The 13,380-nt window shown below is 34.6% G+C and overlaps 1 protein-coding gene across 1 annotated transcript in view; it reads right to left on the minus strand.

Moving 5' to 3' along the window:
* Nucleotides 1-1,302: 1,302 nt before the first annotated feature.
* Nucleotides 1,303-13,380, minus strand: part of LOC139132318 (glutaredoxin domain-containing cysteine-rich protein CG12206-like) — a 28,507-nt gene continuing 16,429 nt past the window's right edge. The window contains exons 3-4 of the mRNA XM_070698707.1: nucleotides 7,669-7,733; nucleotides 1,303-6,364 (exon numbers count right to left, since the gene is read on the minus strand). Of these exons, the coding sequence (XP_070554808.1) occupies nucleotides 6,182-6,364; nucleotides 7,669-7,733 (248 nt within the window). The 3' untranslated portion in view covers nucleotides 1,303-6,181. The remainder of the gene's footprint in view (nucleotides 6,365-7,668; nucleotides 7,734-13,380) is intronic.

Genomic DNA, 13,380 nt, shown 5'->3' on the forward strand with positions numbered 1-13,380 from the left:
ATCATGCAATCTTTATAACCCCAAAATGTTGCATGGTACAGTGAGTTCTGAGACAAGGTATATGTCAAATAGAAGTGCTGTTTGTGTATTGCTTTTTAGGATACATTCTATGGAAATACCCAATATCATAAATTTTTGAAAATCTTCCAGCTTTAATGGAACTGCCAGAAATAGAATTTGGGAAACAGCTCATATTGCAGTAATTCTCAGAACAATAAGATGACTAAACGACAAACTGTCACCAATTCCTACTGGAGGGCCAATCATTCATGAGTTGTTTTATGAACCAGTGGCACTAAATTTTGACAATTCCGCCCCATCCCCCACTATTTTTGATTTATTTGTCAACTACACTTTCTTGTTCTACTCCCGAAAACATGTTCAGATAAACAGTGTTCAGCTTGTCAACTCAGCATGTACATCAGTAAAATGTGCTGTTATTGTTGACAAGTGAATTCTGGTCTGGACTACAATTCAATGACTCTGCATTTTACACATATAGAGACTGTATTGACAAACCGTGTTAGAATGCTTCGGGGAGTAAAGCAAGAATTTGCAATTGGTCAAATAAAGCAAATTCGCAAAAAAATCAGCAAAACGTTTACAGATACTGGACAATGCTGCATACCACTGAGAAACCAATGTCATTTGCAAACAGCCCTGTCTGTACGGTATATTGCAGAAGTTTTCACAAAAGTCAAGACAAATGGTTCTTTAATTTTAAAATTGTTTCCATTGAACAATATCTGCATCAAACAAACTGTTACCAAAGTACTTGTAGGTAGAATATGCCTTGTGGATAGATATTCAGACTCTAAAACTTTTACAATTCTTTTGTGGTCTACCACATGTGGGGGATCATTTTAAAGCTCTTGGTGTAAGAAAACTTTTCACCATCTTACTTCTTTGAAAATCGAAAATTTAATTTTTCTCCATAGAGTAGTACACAGAGATGGTGGCCATTTGACTTTCTTATATCAGTAAATGTTTTTCATTTTATCAGTAAATGTTTTTCCCTGGTGCCAAAATTTGCATGGTGACCCAAATTTTTATTCTTGATTTTGAAAGAGCATAGTTGATATTCCTTGCGGAAAATTTGAGCAAATCTTAAGGTCTTTCACTTTGGAGACGCATATATAGTGCCTTAATTTGATTGGTTTTTAAAGATGGATTAGTATTAAAGGTCGTCTCATATTCAGGACAAGTTACTAGTAGGCAATTTCAAATGTGTTTATGGAGCTATCAGATGGGTTTACAGATGGGTTTCCATTAAATACACAATGCACAATGGCCTACCATTCATCGAAAACAATGAAAGGGATTTTTATTGTTCTTGTTAAAATAAGAAAGTTTCAAGACAATCGATACACATGTCAAAGTAACGACTCATGGAAGAATAGATGGTAAGACTAAATAGACATTGAAATAGACTGCTAATGACAAAGAAAATTAAAATGAACATGTATTTCTATATCTGTTAAATCATTACTCACAAAGGTTTTAAAAACATTTGTTACTGGAGAAACTTGATGAGTTGTTCTCTAAGTATCATGTCTTTCAAATTTTGATTCTGTCAACTGACAATGATAGCTGAAAAACAGTTGCTATGAAAACTATGATATGGAATATTGGTAAGTCTCTTCACTGAGACAACACAGCAGTGATAATGTGATGTCCCCCGGTATGGTTGACATAGCAAATATATTAGAAATACAATGTCTGGAACAAGGAAAGTAGTGGTTTTGCAGAAAATTCCCATCAGAAGGGATCGAATAAAAGAATGTGTGTGCATGGTAGGATATGAAAAAGATTACAAGTGAAAAGCTGTAAACAAAGTAAAAAAGAATCTTGAATAAGCTTTGGTTATAGATTATCATTAACACAATGATACATGTGTCAGTGCAGTGACACACTAAACAGAGTTCATAAAGGTCTTACAACCCGTCATACAGCCAGTAGTTTACATGAGTTTCTCATGACACAACTGCAAATGGTTAAGAATGTTTTATGGTGACCCTCTCAATCTTGTAAGTCCAACTGCCACTGTAAGAACTACTGCTATTGGTTGATATATTTTGCTTTCTGCTGAACCAGCTCTCCATTGGCTGACAGAGTCTCTAAATATGGATATAATTGTCTGTCATGTTAATGTTTGAAAACCATCACATAAATTTCAACACACATACCTATGGCTGTTGTATGGCAGAGCAAGACCATTATAAAGCTGTGTTGTGTGATAAAGTATGAATAATTTACTTCATGTACCAGTGGCAGAAGAGAATCTGTACTATGTACACACATACATCTCTACAGTACCATTAACACTGAAAACAAACCGATACAACTCTGGTTTACATTACAAATCATCTCTTCATATAAATTCTAGATAAATTTAACTTGTATAACATCTGCATAAATTACTTATAGACAAATTTTCATTTCATACTTTCTGTACACGTATTTATCATCATCAGAAACTTCTGGAAGAAGAACTTGACTTTGTTCAGAAACTGAAAATCAGATACAGGATGAAGTTTATAAATATAAGTGAGAAGAAAATAAGATGAGTTATTTCTCATGTCAGAATTGCTCTCAAATGTTGACAACCAGTCTGACGTACCTTTCACTTCCACAGTCAGGTAAAGCTAGACCCTTACTGAAAATTGTATTGGACAGGCCAGGAACAAAGTTTGCAAATGAAAGGGTTAAAGGCGACTACACAACATTGTCATCTTACATTCTGACACAGTTCCTTGATGGGCTCTATACATGTTAAATCGTAGGAGTTAGTCATTTGGAGGTGACGGAGTTCTTGGTTTGCACAAACAGTAGAATCAAACTCAAACAAAAGCCCTTGTTACATATTTTAGCTTTTTGCTGACCCAAATATACAACCAAATCTTTGAAAAGGTGTTTCTGATTCCAATTCTCAAGCCACAGTGTCTTTGACAATGTCACCATTTCAATCCTTGGAGGTAAATTTGGTTTGACTTGTGAGTTGAAAATTATTTTAACCCTTTCACCACCATGGTTTGGCCCAACCCCATTGTTATCAATGATGAGTATGGACCTCTTTACAGGGGATCGGGGTGAACAGGTTAACAGCGGTTAAAATCTAGGTTGTACGTTTGTCAGCAATGTTTGAACAACACTCTATGGTCAAACATAAGTTACTTTAGATTTCAAACCATCTAACATTTTAAAATATGCTCAAAGATACAGCTAATGGGGCTTTAACAGGAACTTTACAAGTAGAATTTCATTAGTAGTATAAAGATTTCATAGTGGCGATGGCTTACTGCTATTCAGAGTTCACACTGGTGTATTTAAGTCTGAAGGTATACAGAAAGTTTTCGGGAAATCTTGCATAAAAAGTGTTTATTCTTTTCATTCTTTTTCAAAGTTGTAACTTTCAAACAAAATAAAAATTCAAATTATATTTATTGCTGCTACTTTTAAATTGGTGTAATAGTGTAAATATTTGGCCTGAAGATTTATTGTGCTTAGCAGCACAATCTACTCACTGGGAGAGAAATGCTACGTGACCTATCACGAAGCATACTTTGAGCTATGACCTCCTGTGGCTATAAAATGATCTTTGAACACTGATTTATATAGAGGGACTGTGTTTAGGCCAGCTCTGAATATTCCGTAAATTTCAGGCTGAGGATCTCATAAGATGCAAATTATCTTAAAGCACACATTGAAAATTGGAACTATAGCTATAGCATCCGGAACCAGCATCAGCAAATGAGATGTGTAACCTGAATATTAAGTCATGGTGATAACCAGGTGACTATAAAATGTGATAGCTGAGAAAAAGGACAGTAAATGTACATATATAGTGCACTAGATAAAGAGATGTAAATGTATACTAGTCTACATATCTAAACACTCTGGTGACCTTCAATTTGTTCCTGAAGAGAAGAATGTTCAGCTTGAAAAACTGGCAACATTGTTTACATGTAAGACTTTAATATGCTGATAGGTTAGTTTGAAAGAGCTTCTTTTGTAAATTGTTAGTATTCCTAGTAATGTCTTTAAAAATCCTGTAATATGTGTATGTATGGTAAATAGTCTAACAGATAATTCAAATAATCCAATATTGACAGGTAGTAAATTAGAGAGAGACTGATTCAATGCATGGTAAATACAGATCAACAGTTTTCACACTTCCATTTCTTTGTACACTGGATGTAATATGATTAAAGCCCCAGTAATGCAAACTTTCGATGATTTTTTCATTATTTTTATTTTATAAATCAATTAGAATTTCTTATTCTACTCCCCAAAGAATGTTGAAACACCCACTATTTAGCTTGTCAACTTATCATTCAAATGTGTAAAATGCATTTTTATTGTTTACATTTGAATTCTAGTCCAGACCAGAAGTCAATTTTCAACAACAACAATTCAGTTTACAACCATAGGGGCTTAGTTGACAAGCTGGATACTGTGTACATCAACATTCTTTGGGGAGAAGAACAAGGAATTATGGTTCACATTCAAAATAAAAATGGTGAAATTATCATCAAAAGTTAACATTACTAGGGCTTTTAACATTATAAAACTCTGTAACATATAACTTAAACAACACTCTCTTGGAAGAAATTTCTGTGTAATTAAAATAAAATTAATTTCTTATCTATTTTCATTCAAGTACTTACATGATGTTCAAAATCATCACAAATCAAAAAGAAACTGGAACACAAAGTTCAAATATAGTCTCAGATCTGTCTATGTACATCTGTTAAATAATATACATATTTTCTGAATAATCTTATTGCATAAAGTGTCTATACTAACATGACCTTTATAGAAATGTTTGGCAGACACTACAGAACACCAATGTCATACTCGATTGTGCAATGGTTTATAATGCTGAGACTGTAGAATTGCAGCGAGATCAGAGTTGGAGACCAGGCTGGGAGACCATCAACTGATAACAGTGACATCCGGATATATGACAAAATCCATACGCCAGACATGTACTGTATCCTGTCATCCCTACTCATAAATACACTTATCCAAGTATACTTTTTTTCAAAACAATAGGTTTGTTCCAAATCTGTAATCAAAAAGGGGCCAAACCTCCAGTGGGTATAGTACTGATGTTGCTTCCCCTGTTTGGACATGATGTAGAATATTGCAATGAAGTGGTGACAAGGGAAACAAAGTAAACACTGTGAATGATCATTTTGAAAGCCTCTGATTGATTTAGGAAAATGCTGGGCCAAGCAATGTTGGAAAATATGCTGGGCTAAGCAATGCTAGAAATTACGTTTGGCCAAGCAATGTTAAAAAATATGCTGGGCCAAACAATTTTAGAAAATATCACTGAGAAATAAAAAACATTAATAGTTCTCAAGGAAAAACTCAGTCACAGTTAATTTGCTCTGTGGGAGTTCACAGAATCATTGGTACTTCACAATTATGGTTATAAAACAACTTTCAACTGGAAAAAAAAAATCTTTCATTGTTTTCAGACAATGAGGGTGAATCTGTTTTGTACAAGCCTTTTGACTGTAAATTACTCCCTTCACTGTTACAGGTCATTTTCAAGGTTAATGCTTATTTCAAGATTATTGGCCAACATTTCTTATTTATCTTGTCAAACAAAAAACAAAAACTGGATACAATTGGCCTGGCAACCATGATGAAAGCAGATCATGGTTAAATTCATGTATTTAAGGTGCTGCTTACTCAAATACTGGTGATCTTAAAATTAAAAAAAAGGCAACTAAGGTAATTTGAACCCATCTTTCAACAAGTATTTGTGTTGAAAACTGATATACACATATGCGGATGTCTGGGCAGCTGCTATTAAGACTTTGAGGAAAACATGTGGCCAGTAAAAATGTATTGGCAGCACTGCTATGACACTTTGAAATATCTTGCTTTAGATTTCAACCTTGTGAATAATTCAGCTGATGGGGATATGTGCCAGTCAAATGCTGTATATGGACTTAATAAACATGTCTTCTCTGAGATGTGCAAACTTATCGGTTTGTTTGGCATCTTCCCAGGTACATTGGTCTGATGGACTGGCACATGGCAGGTAGCATGGAATGATAGTAGCTGTCGACTCCTTGGAATTCTGGGAAGTTTCTTCTCCAACTCCGCAAGTACTAAAAAAATGGCAGGTTTTTTAATTTTCTAAAACAGGATTAAATGTTGATTTTTAGTCTTCTCCACATTCAGGACATGCTTGGAGACCGTTCTCATCGCATGATATACATTTCAATGCTTGGAAATCATAGGTAAAGTTATTTCTATGGGATGATTTTTTACTTCCATTGCATGAGACACACGGCACCATACGGAATCCTCCACATACCTCACACTGAGATGTTGGAATACATTTCTGAAAGAGAGGAAAACACAAGCTGGATGTGATCAAATGATTATAAATAACAATCTATAACAGCTTTCTACCGGTAATATTTGATACATTCTTAATATTACACTTGGTTTGATAAAGCGGATTTTAGGTTTCGATGCTCCACAAAATGTAAGTAAGACCTTGTACACTGTCTTGGTTAGGAGTGGCTTGGGATATTGTTGTAGTTTGTGGGAAGGTACTACCAAACAAAACATTAAGGCTTTGGAAGGGGTGCAAAGAAGGGCTACACAGTTTATACTTCATTATCCCGATTCTGATTACAAAGACAGGCTTACAAAACTTAATATTCTGCCTCTCACATAAAGAAGAGAAATGTCAGATTTGATATTTTTCATTAAGTGTAGTCATGGATATTATGATGTAAATCTAAATGACTTTGTTCACTTTTACTCAGCCAATTCGAGATATCCCAATACGAGATCAATTGATGACTATTTAAAACTTAAACCACAGTCTTGCCACACAGAATCATTTACACGTTCTTACTTTATAGAATTGTACCACTATGGAATCATTTACACTCAGATATTAGAATGTTTGGGAGTGTCTCTCTTTTTAAATCAAGAGTGACTTTATTTTATCACCAGAAATTTGAAAATATTTTCAATTGTACTGATACTTGTACATGGGTTTCAGCATGTCGCTGTCATAATTGTCGTAATTATTTCCGGTCTATTTACTGTTCCACAGCTGCCGACTTTGTTTTTTACTGTTTGTTTTATTGTTTTTTATTGTGCATTATGTTATGTGCCTTGTTGTTTTTTATTTTTCAATTTTTAATGCATGGTGGGGCAGTTATAGAGGTGCTCGTCACCTGTTTGTCTCAACCTTTCACTGGCGGCCATTTTATTCTAATGTTTAGTGTCACTCCTGGTGAGTTCGTTGTTTGTCATTGTGTTTTCTTTGTCTTTGTATGCCAGTGACGAAGTTTAATAAATTAAAAAAAAATTTAAAAAAAAAATTCTAAATATCAAACTAGAAGGAGTGGTGACATTAAACAGAATACTGATGGAAGTGCTTCCCTTCAAGTGATTTTTTCTACGAACTGCACTGTGCTGAAAATATAAGGGAAGTTACACCTATCACTAAATTACTATTTTGTGATCGAAATTCAAATATAAGAAACATTATTTTGCTGCTGTAGTCTTTGCAAAGGGCAATTCACCACACCTAAATGAACAAAGAAATCGTGTTGTTCACGACAAGACAGCTGTTTATTTTCAACATATTTGACATCAATAAACATTCACAGTGTGACATAATACCTCAAACCTGCTTAGGATTCCTCTAAGTTCCCCAGACTCGTTTAAATGTTCCAATTTTCTAAATCCTGCAAATAATCAAAGAAGACACAAGGGTTAGACTGATATACAATTTACAGGGAAAGATAATGCTTTGCTCCACAAGACCTAAAACAGAATGGTATTAGGACACACCCAATGTTATCTAGAACCATGCACTGTGTACCAATTACTAAGATAAGAATGCATCCATGCTAACTTTGAACCATCAAATACAGTGTACCAATCACTCAATGACCTTTGAATAGCGTCTACATGTCATGTCATGGTATTCACAAAGTAAATACTTGAATTAAACATTTATTACATCAGCTGCCTCTGAGACACCGGTGATGGTCACACAGTCATTCACGCAGAAATTTATCAACCACACCCGTTTCAAGATATGAAACATCTACTCTACAAGAAACAAGAAATTATTTTTGTCATATCGTCACATTGCTTGTCATCAGCAACTGGGTGCAACAGGTAGGCATGTGATACTGCCCTCACAGTCCACATTTGTACATCATGAAAGCAGATCATCATCCCTCCATATAACTTATTGTGAACCAAATGGGAATGAGCTCAGACAGGGAGTCATTTATATGATTTAGCATGGAGTGAAAGTTTGACCTGTTTTACCTCGCAATAAAAACTTGAAACAGAAGATATGACTTGCAACAAAACACATGAATAAACATCCTTCTTCCCAAACACCTGCATAGAATACTTCAAAATTTCTTCTTGGATGCTAAAGAATTTGTCAACCATCATGTGATTAATGCAAGCTGTCTAATGAAACAACAGAGGAATTTAGGAATTTTTGAACCTCTTCAGTAATATTTAGCTGAACACTTGACAGTCATTTGATAAAACTAGAGATCAGGGGATAAAATGCTTACCACACAAAAAAGGGCAAAAGCTCATCGTATATACTGTAACAGTTGTTTTATAGCACTCAAAATCAGATTATTAACAGTGCATTTCAGGCAATTTTCAGTGTCAAATTCTGGGTCCTTGCTTTCTATAGTATAACTGTATTGTAGCTCTTTTTTGTCAATTTTCTTTTTTAAGCATCACATAAAAATTCGTTCTCGCTACAACTCAGACAAGTTGCTATAAGACAAAACTCATAAACTTAGTAATGTTGCTAACCCATTGGATTCTCCTTTTCATTCTAATTTTGTTTCAATATTATGATAGGTATTGCTGTAAAAATTCCTGATAAATGTCAGAGACAAATACTGTACAAATTAGCTCGTCTTCTATCATTTATTTGATAAAAATTATCAAATTCGAAGTTTACCATCAAATGCTCAAAGACAGAACAGTACAGAATATTGCAGCACAGCACTGCATGTCCATCAAGTCTGGGGAAAATAGCAGCTGGCCAGTTACAATACTGAACTCTAACGGCCCTGTCACACCTTGATTATTTAGCCAGAGTATGTCAACGTATGAAAAATTTGGCGAATACGCTGGCGTATGTCGAATATGTTACGGGTAATTATAAGTTTTGTACAAGTCACAAGCACACTGAAGCATGCTGGTATTTTTGTGCATGCATAACTTTTCAACATGTAGAGATATGGCTCGATACGTCCAGCACATGCAGGCCATGTATTGTAAGGTAGGTTTGCACTCATTGACACACATGCATTACTTGTAAGTTACTCATAAGTCAAAATGCATCAAAATGTGTCAAGATAATTGTCTACGTTATGAATGCACTATGTATACACCCAAAATTGGAAAATACATCGTTATCCAGTGTTTTAGAGAAATTTTGTTATTTGCATACACTGGCTAACTCCTCAAGGTGTGACAGGGCCCAGATTGAATCAAAAATTTTACAAATTATTTCATGTAGGCTTGAATAATTGAAGAAATACATAATCACGAAGGATGACTTGTCAGAGTAAGGTTGGGAGGTGATCCTTTGAGTGTGTATCACATAGTATGGCTGTCTAAAAACCACCTTGTTAAATTACTGAGGGTATTGTCATGCAGGGGAACCTGACATGAACCAGGAAACGACATCTTGATAAATTGCATCCGCATACTGATTTCAACAAACTCAATTGTGTATTAATTGTTCTATTAGACACACCCAGTAGGTGTGTATGTCGCAATACATAAAAATAACCAAACGTTGAGTATAGTTGAATTAGAAACACTCATGTACATGCTAGATTGATTGCATCATGTCCTCAAAAGTCAGTTTTTAGCAATAATTCTATGCCAAATTTAAAGTCTGACGAAAAGGACAAAAGCACCATTTTTAATCTTGTAAAACAAATTCTCATATTATCCTTCCTAAAAGTATGTTAAAAGTATAAGTCATAAATTAGCCTTGGTGATGTGTATTATAATGATGCATCACGTATATCCAATGTTATTGCTGAAAAATCTAGTTCAGACTAAAATTGAGTTGTCAACTGTAAAATCAGACATTATTTACACACTTATAGTGTGCCAACGTTTGTTGAATACTGGGCTTTCAAATGTGATTAGAGTACAACAAGTAACTGACATTCTACAAACAGTCAAGTTACAGCTGTCATTTCAAGGAGACTGAAATGCTGGTCATGGACAAAATTAATAATTTTGAAACATCTCCAAGTGTCCATGCATGTACTCCCCCTTTTAAAGAAATGACAGCTATAGCTGCATGTATGCTTCATGATTTCCCACTCAAAATCCCGCACGTCATAAAAAAAAATTACATCCCAGCAAAAAAAGCCACAATCGGTATTTTTCAACAACACTGGTACTCTTTTGTACTTATCCAAATTCATGAAATACTCTTTATGATAGGATGTGATATTGACATGGATTTTTCTTGACATTGTTCTGTGTAGGGTTTTGACAGGCTGCTAGTGACATTATAAGCTACGTACAGCTTTTTGAATTGACTAGTTGCCTGGTAGCAACAGCACATTTCAGCACATTGCAATCTGACAATTCACCATCTAAAGCAGAGTTGATAAAACCCTTAAGTAACAATAATGATCATAGGCACAGCATGTCCACAGTGTTATTGTTCTGCACAGTCAAATGACAGTTTTGTCACACCTGATTTGCTAAGGCAAATGGTAGCTAGGAAGAAAATATTATTCTAATTTTACTTCTTGGTATAGTCAACCACTGTTTTCCATGTTTCTTCCGGCATTTCTACAGGATGGTCTGTAGAAAATCTGTAGCATTTAGCACTAACAAGGTCAGTGTTGTCATTAAGAATTACAGTGCATTCATATGGTGTTTGAATCTCTACTTTGCAAGTGTTTAAATTCAATGTGGAAAACATCACCATACAATGAACACAACCATAAGTTTAGCTGCAAAGCAGGCTAAATTACTTTAAAAACAGTTATGATTTCTTGAATTTGTGCATGTGTGTATTTAGCAAGACCACAAACTAGAGAGACTATAGGGTCCATGCATGGCTAGACATGTCTGGATTTCAGTGAACTTTAATTTTCCAGGTGCTTTTACAGGATTTGAATGCCAGAAAGCTTTTTAATTAGACTGTGAGAGTTGAACCAGGAACTTTGAAGTGTTTTCAATGACACACGTGCCTCTATCTAATTACTACCTTTGGGGATATGTATGGATTTAGCCACAGGCAAAGCTGACATGCCAGACAAGCTAACAGCTAGCTGTTGTTATATATATATATATAGAGTATAGAGAAGTTCCAACAAGCACGTACACTCTACTCTTCACCCCTGTGACTTTACAAACTAAATTTCACATCAGCTACTTTGCTTGTGTTTGCTGTACAGCAGGTGACTCAATTCTTAAGCCTCAGCTCTTTGACACATTGATCACACTTTGTAGACACTGTCCAGCAGAACACATACGTGGCATGTACATATGTATTCAACACATTAATGCCAGAGACTAGAGACACTAGAGTGTATACCACGCTGGGTGTGATTTATTGCTATTATATCATAAAAGTATATTGAAATTATGGCAAGGAACGTCAAAACAAGGATTTTTGCTCTTGCCGAGAGCTTGTGTGTTTGTCAGCTGTGGTATATCGCAAATATACCATGTTCTTTCTGCATCTTGACCAATCAGATCGCTGTATTTGGGCCATGAATATACTGGTATGATATGTACATTTCAAAAATAAATTGATAGGGATCATCATTAAATTGATGGAATTTTCAAAGTACTTTGTGCTAAACTTGTCTCATACAAAGTGAATTATGGTATAATGAATCTGTATTTGAGATTTTGTCAACACATCCATTTTCAAAGCCCAATCATTAAACTGAGAGAATTTTCATAAATATTGATCATCAGTCAAAATCATTATTAAGAATATCAAGATTAATCTTTATTTCATCGAGCAAGCTTGTCTACGGTTTGTGTGTTGGGCCGAATAAACACTGAGCAGTTTGTAAAATGTGCTTTTCTTAATTTTTTACTACCAGTGTAAGTATTTTGTTTAAACTTAAAGTTTTATATATAAAAATTTGCAGCTGCAGAAATAATCTGCTTGAGGTATAAAAAGCACCACAGATCTAGATTAGAGTGAGAATCGGAAGGAAGGAAGGATGTACAGGAAATAAAACAGGAAGTACTTTGTGCTGAACTTGTCTCATACAAAGTGAATTATTATGGTATAATGCATCTGTATTTGACATTTTGTCAACACATCCATTTTCAAATCCCAAGGGGATGTTATCATTGGCTATATATACATCAGGAAGTGGCAATGATTGGGCGTCATCCCATTGTGGTACTAATTCCACTCCTGGGTTTGGCAGGCTAGGCATAGCTCATAAAAATATTTGCAATAGTGCAATAATGACAATAGTGATAAAACACTGAAGTCTTCATCATATTTCACAATGTATCTAGGAAGTCAACTGCTCATAAACAAAACCAATGCTGAAGGGAACAGGTAAATTTTAATCAACACAGCTGATAACGCTGAGAGATCTTAATTAAGACATCAAAATACGATCATTCAGAATTGATGAAATTCAAACTTTTGAATAAAGTAAATGTTACGCATGTTGATAATAAAATAATGGATCTTATACATTTTCATAAAGCAAGCAAGGTATATGTGAGAAAGCTAGTATGTGTGTGTGGGTGTGTTGGGCAGTGAACAGGATTTGCATGTTATTGCAGAGTAATTTTAGAAGATACTAGGCAATTTATTGTTCTGTTTTGAAATTGAGCTTTTGGCAGGGTAATTTGCACTCAACTTGGGTGATTGTAAGATATTAAAATATCTCTAACTTTTTAATTATTATTATTATAAAACATCTTTATTCAGGGTATCTCAATAAGCCTAGCAAACTAAATTGGTCGGCTTCTTTCCATTGAAGTTCACACAATAAGAAGAGCATACACTCTAGTCAATATACATGTACAGACAAATCAAAAAACAAATTACAAAAATTACAAAATTGTCATAAAATACAATAACACCATGTTGTCAACTATACACAAAAATCTCTGTAAGAGGTTTTAAAATGTCTAAAAGTTTTGGCCTGTTTTACATATTCTGGCAATGAGTTCCATACATTTAGACCCTGGTTGTATTATTTCTCAACACTATAAAACATTGTGCATGTATGTCAGCAATCATTGCTGTATGTTGAAATGCAACACACAGTATTGTTACAGTCAATGAATAATGCAGACACTTTCAGAAAACACTGCCAGTGC

The sequence above is a fragment of the Ptychodera flava genome, chromosome 4 (assembly GCF_041260155.1).
Source record: "Ptychodera flava strain L36383 chromosome 4, AS_Pfla_20210202, whole genome shotgun sequence".
Classification (NCBI taxonomy): domain Eukaryota; kingdom Metazoa; phylum Hemichordata; class Enteropneusta; family Ptychoderidae; genus Ptychodera; species Ptychodera flava.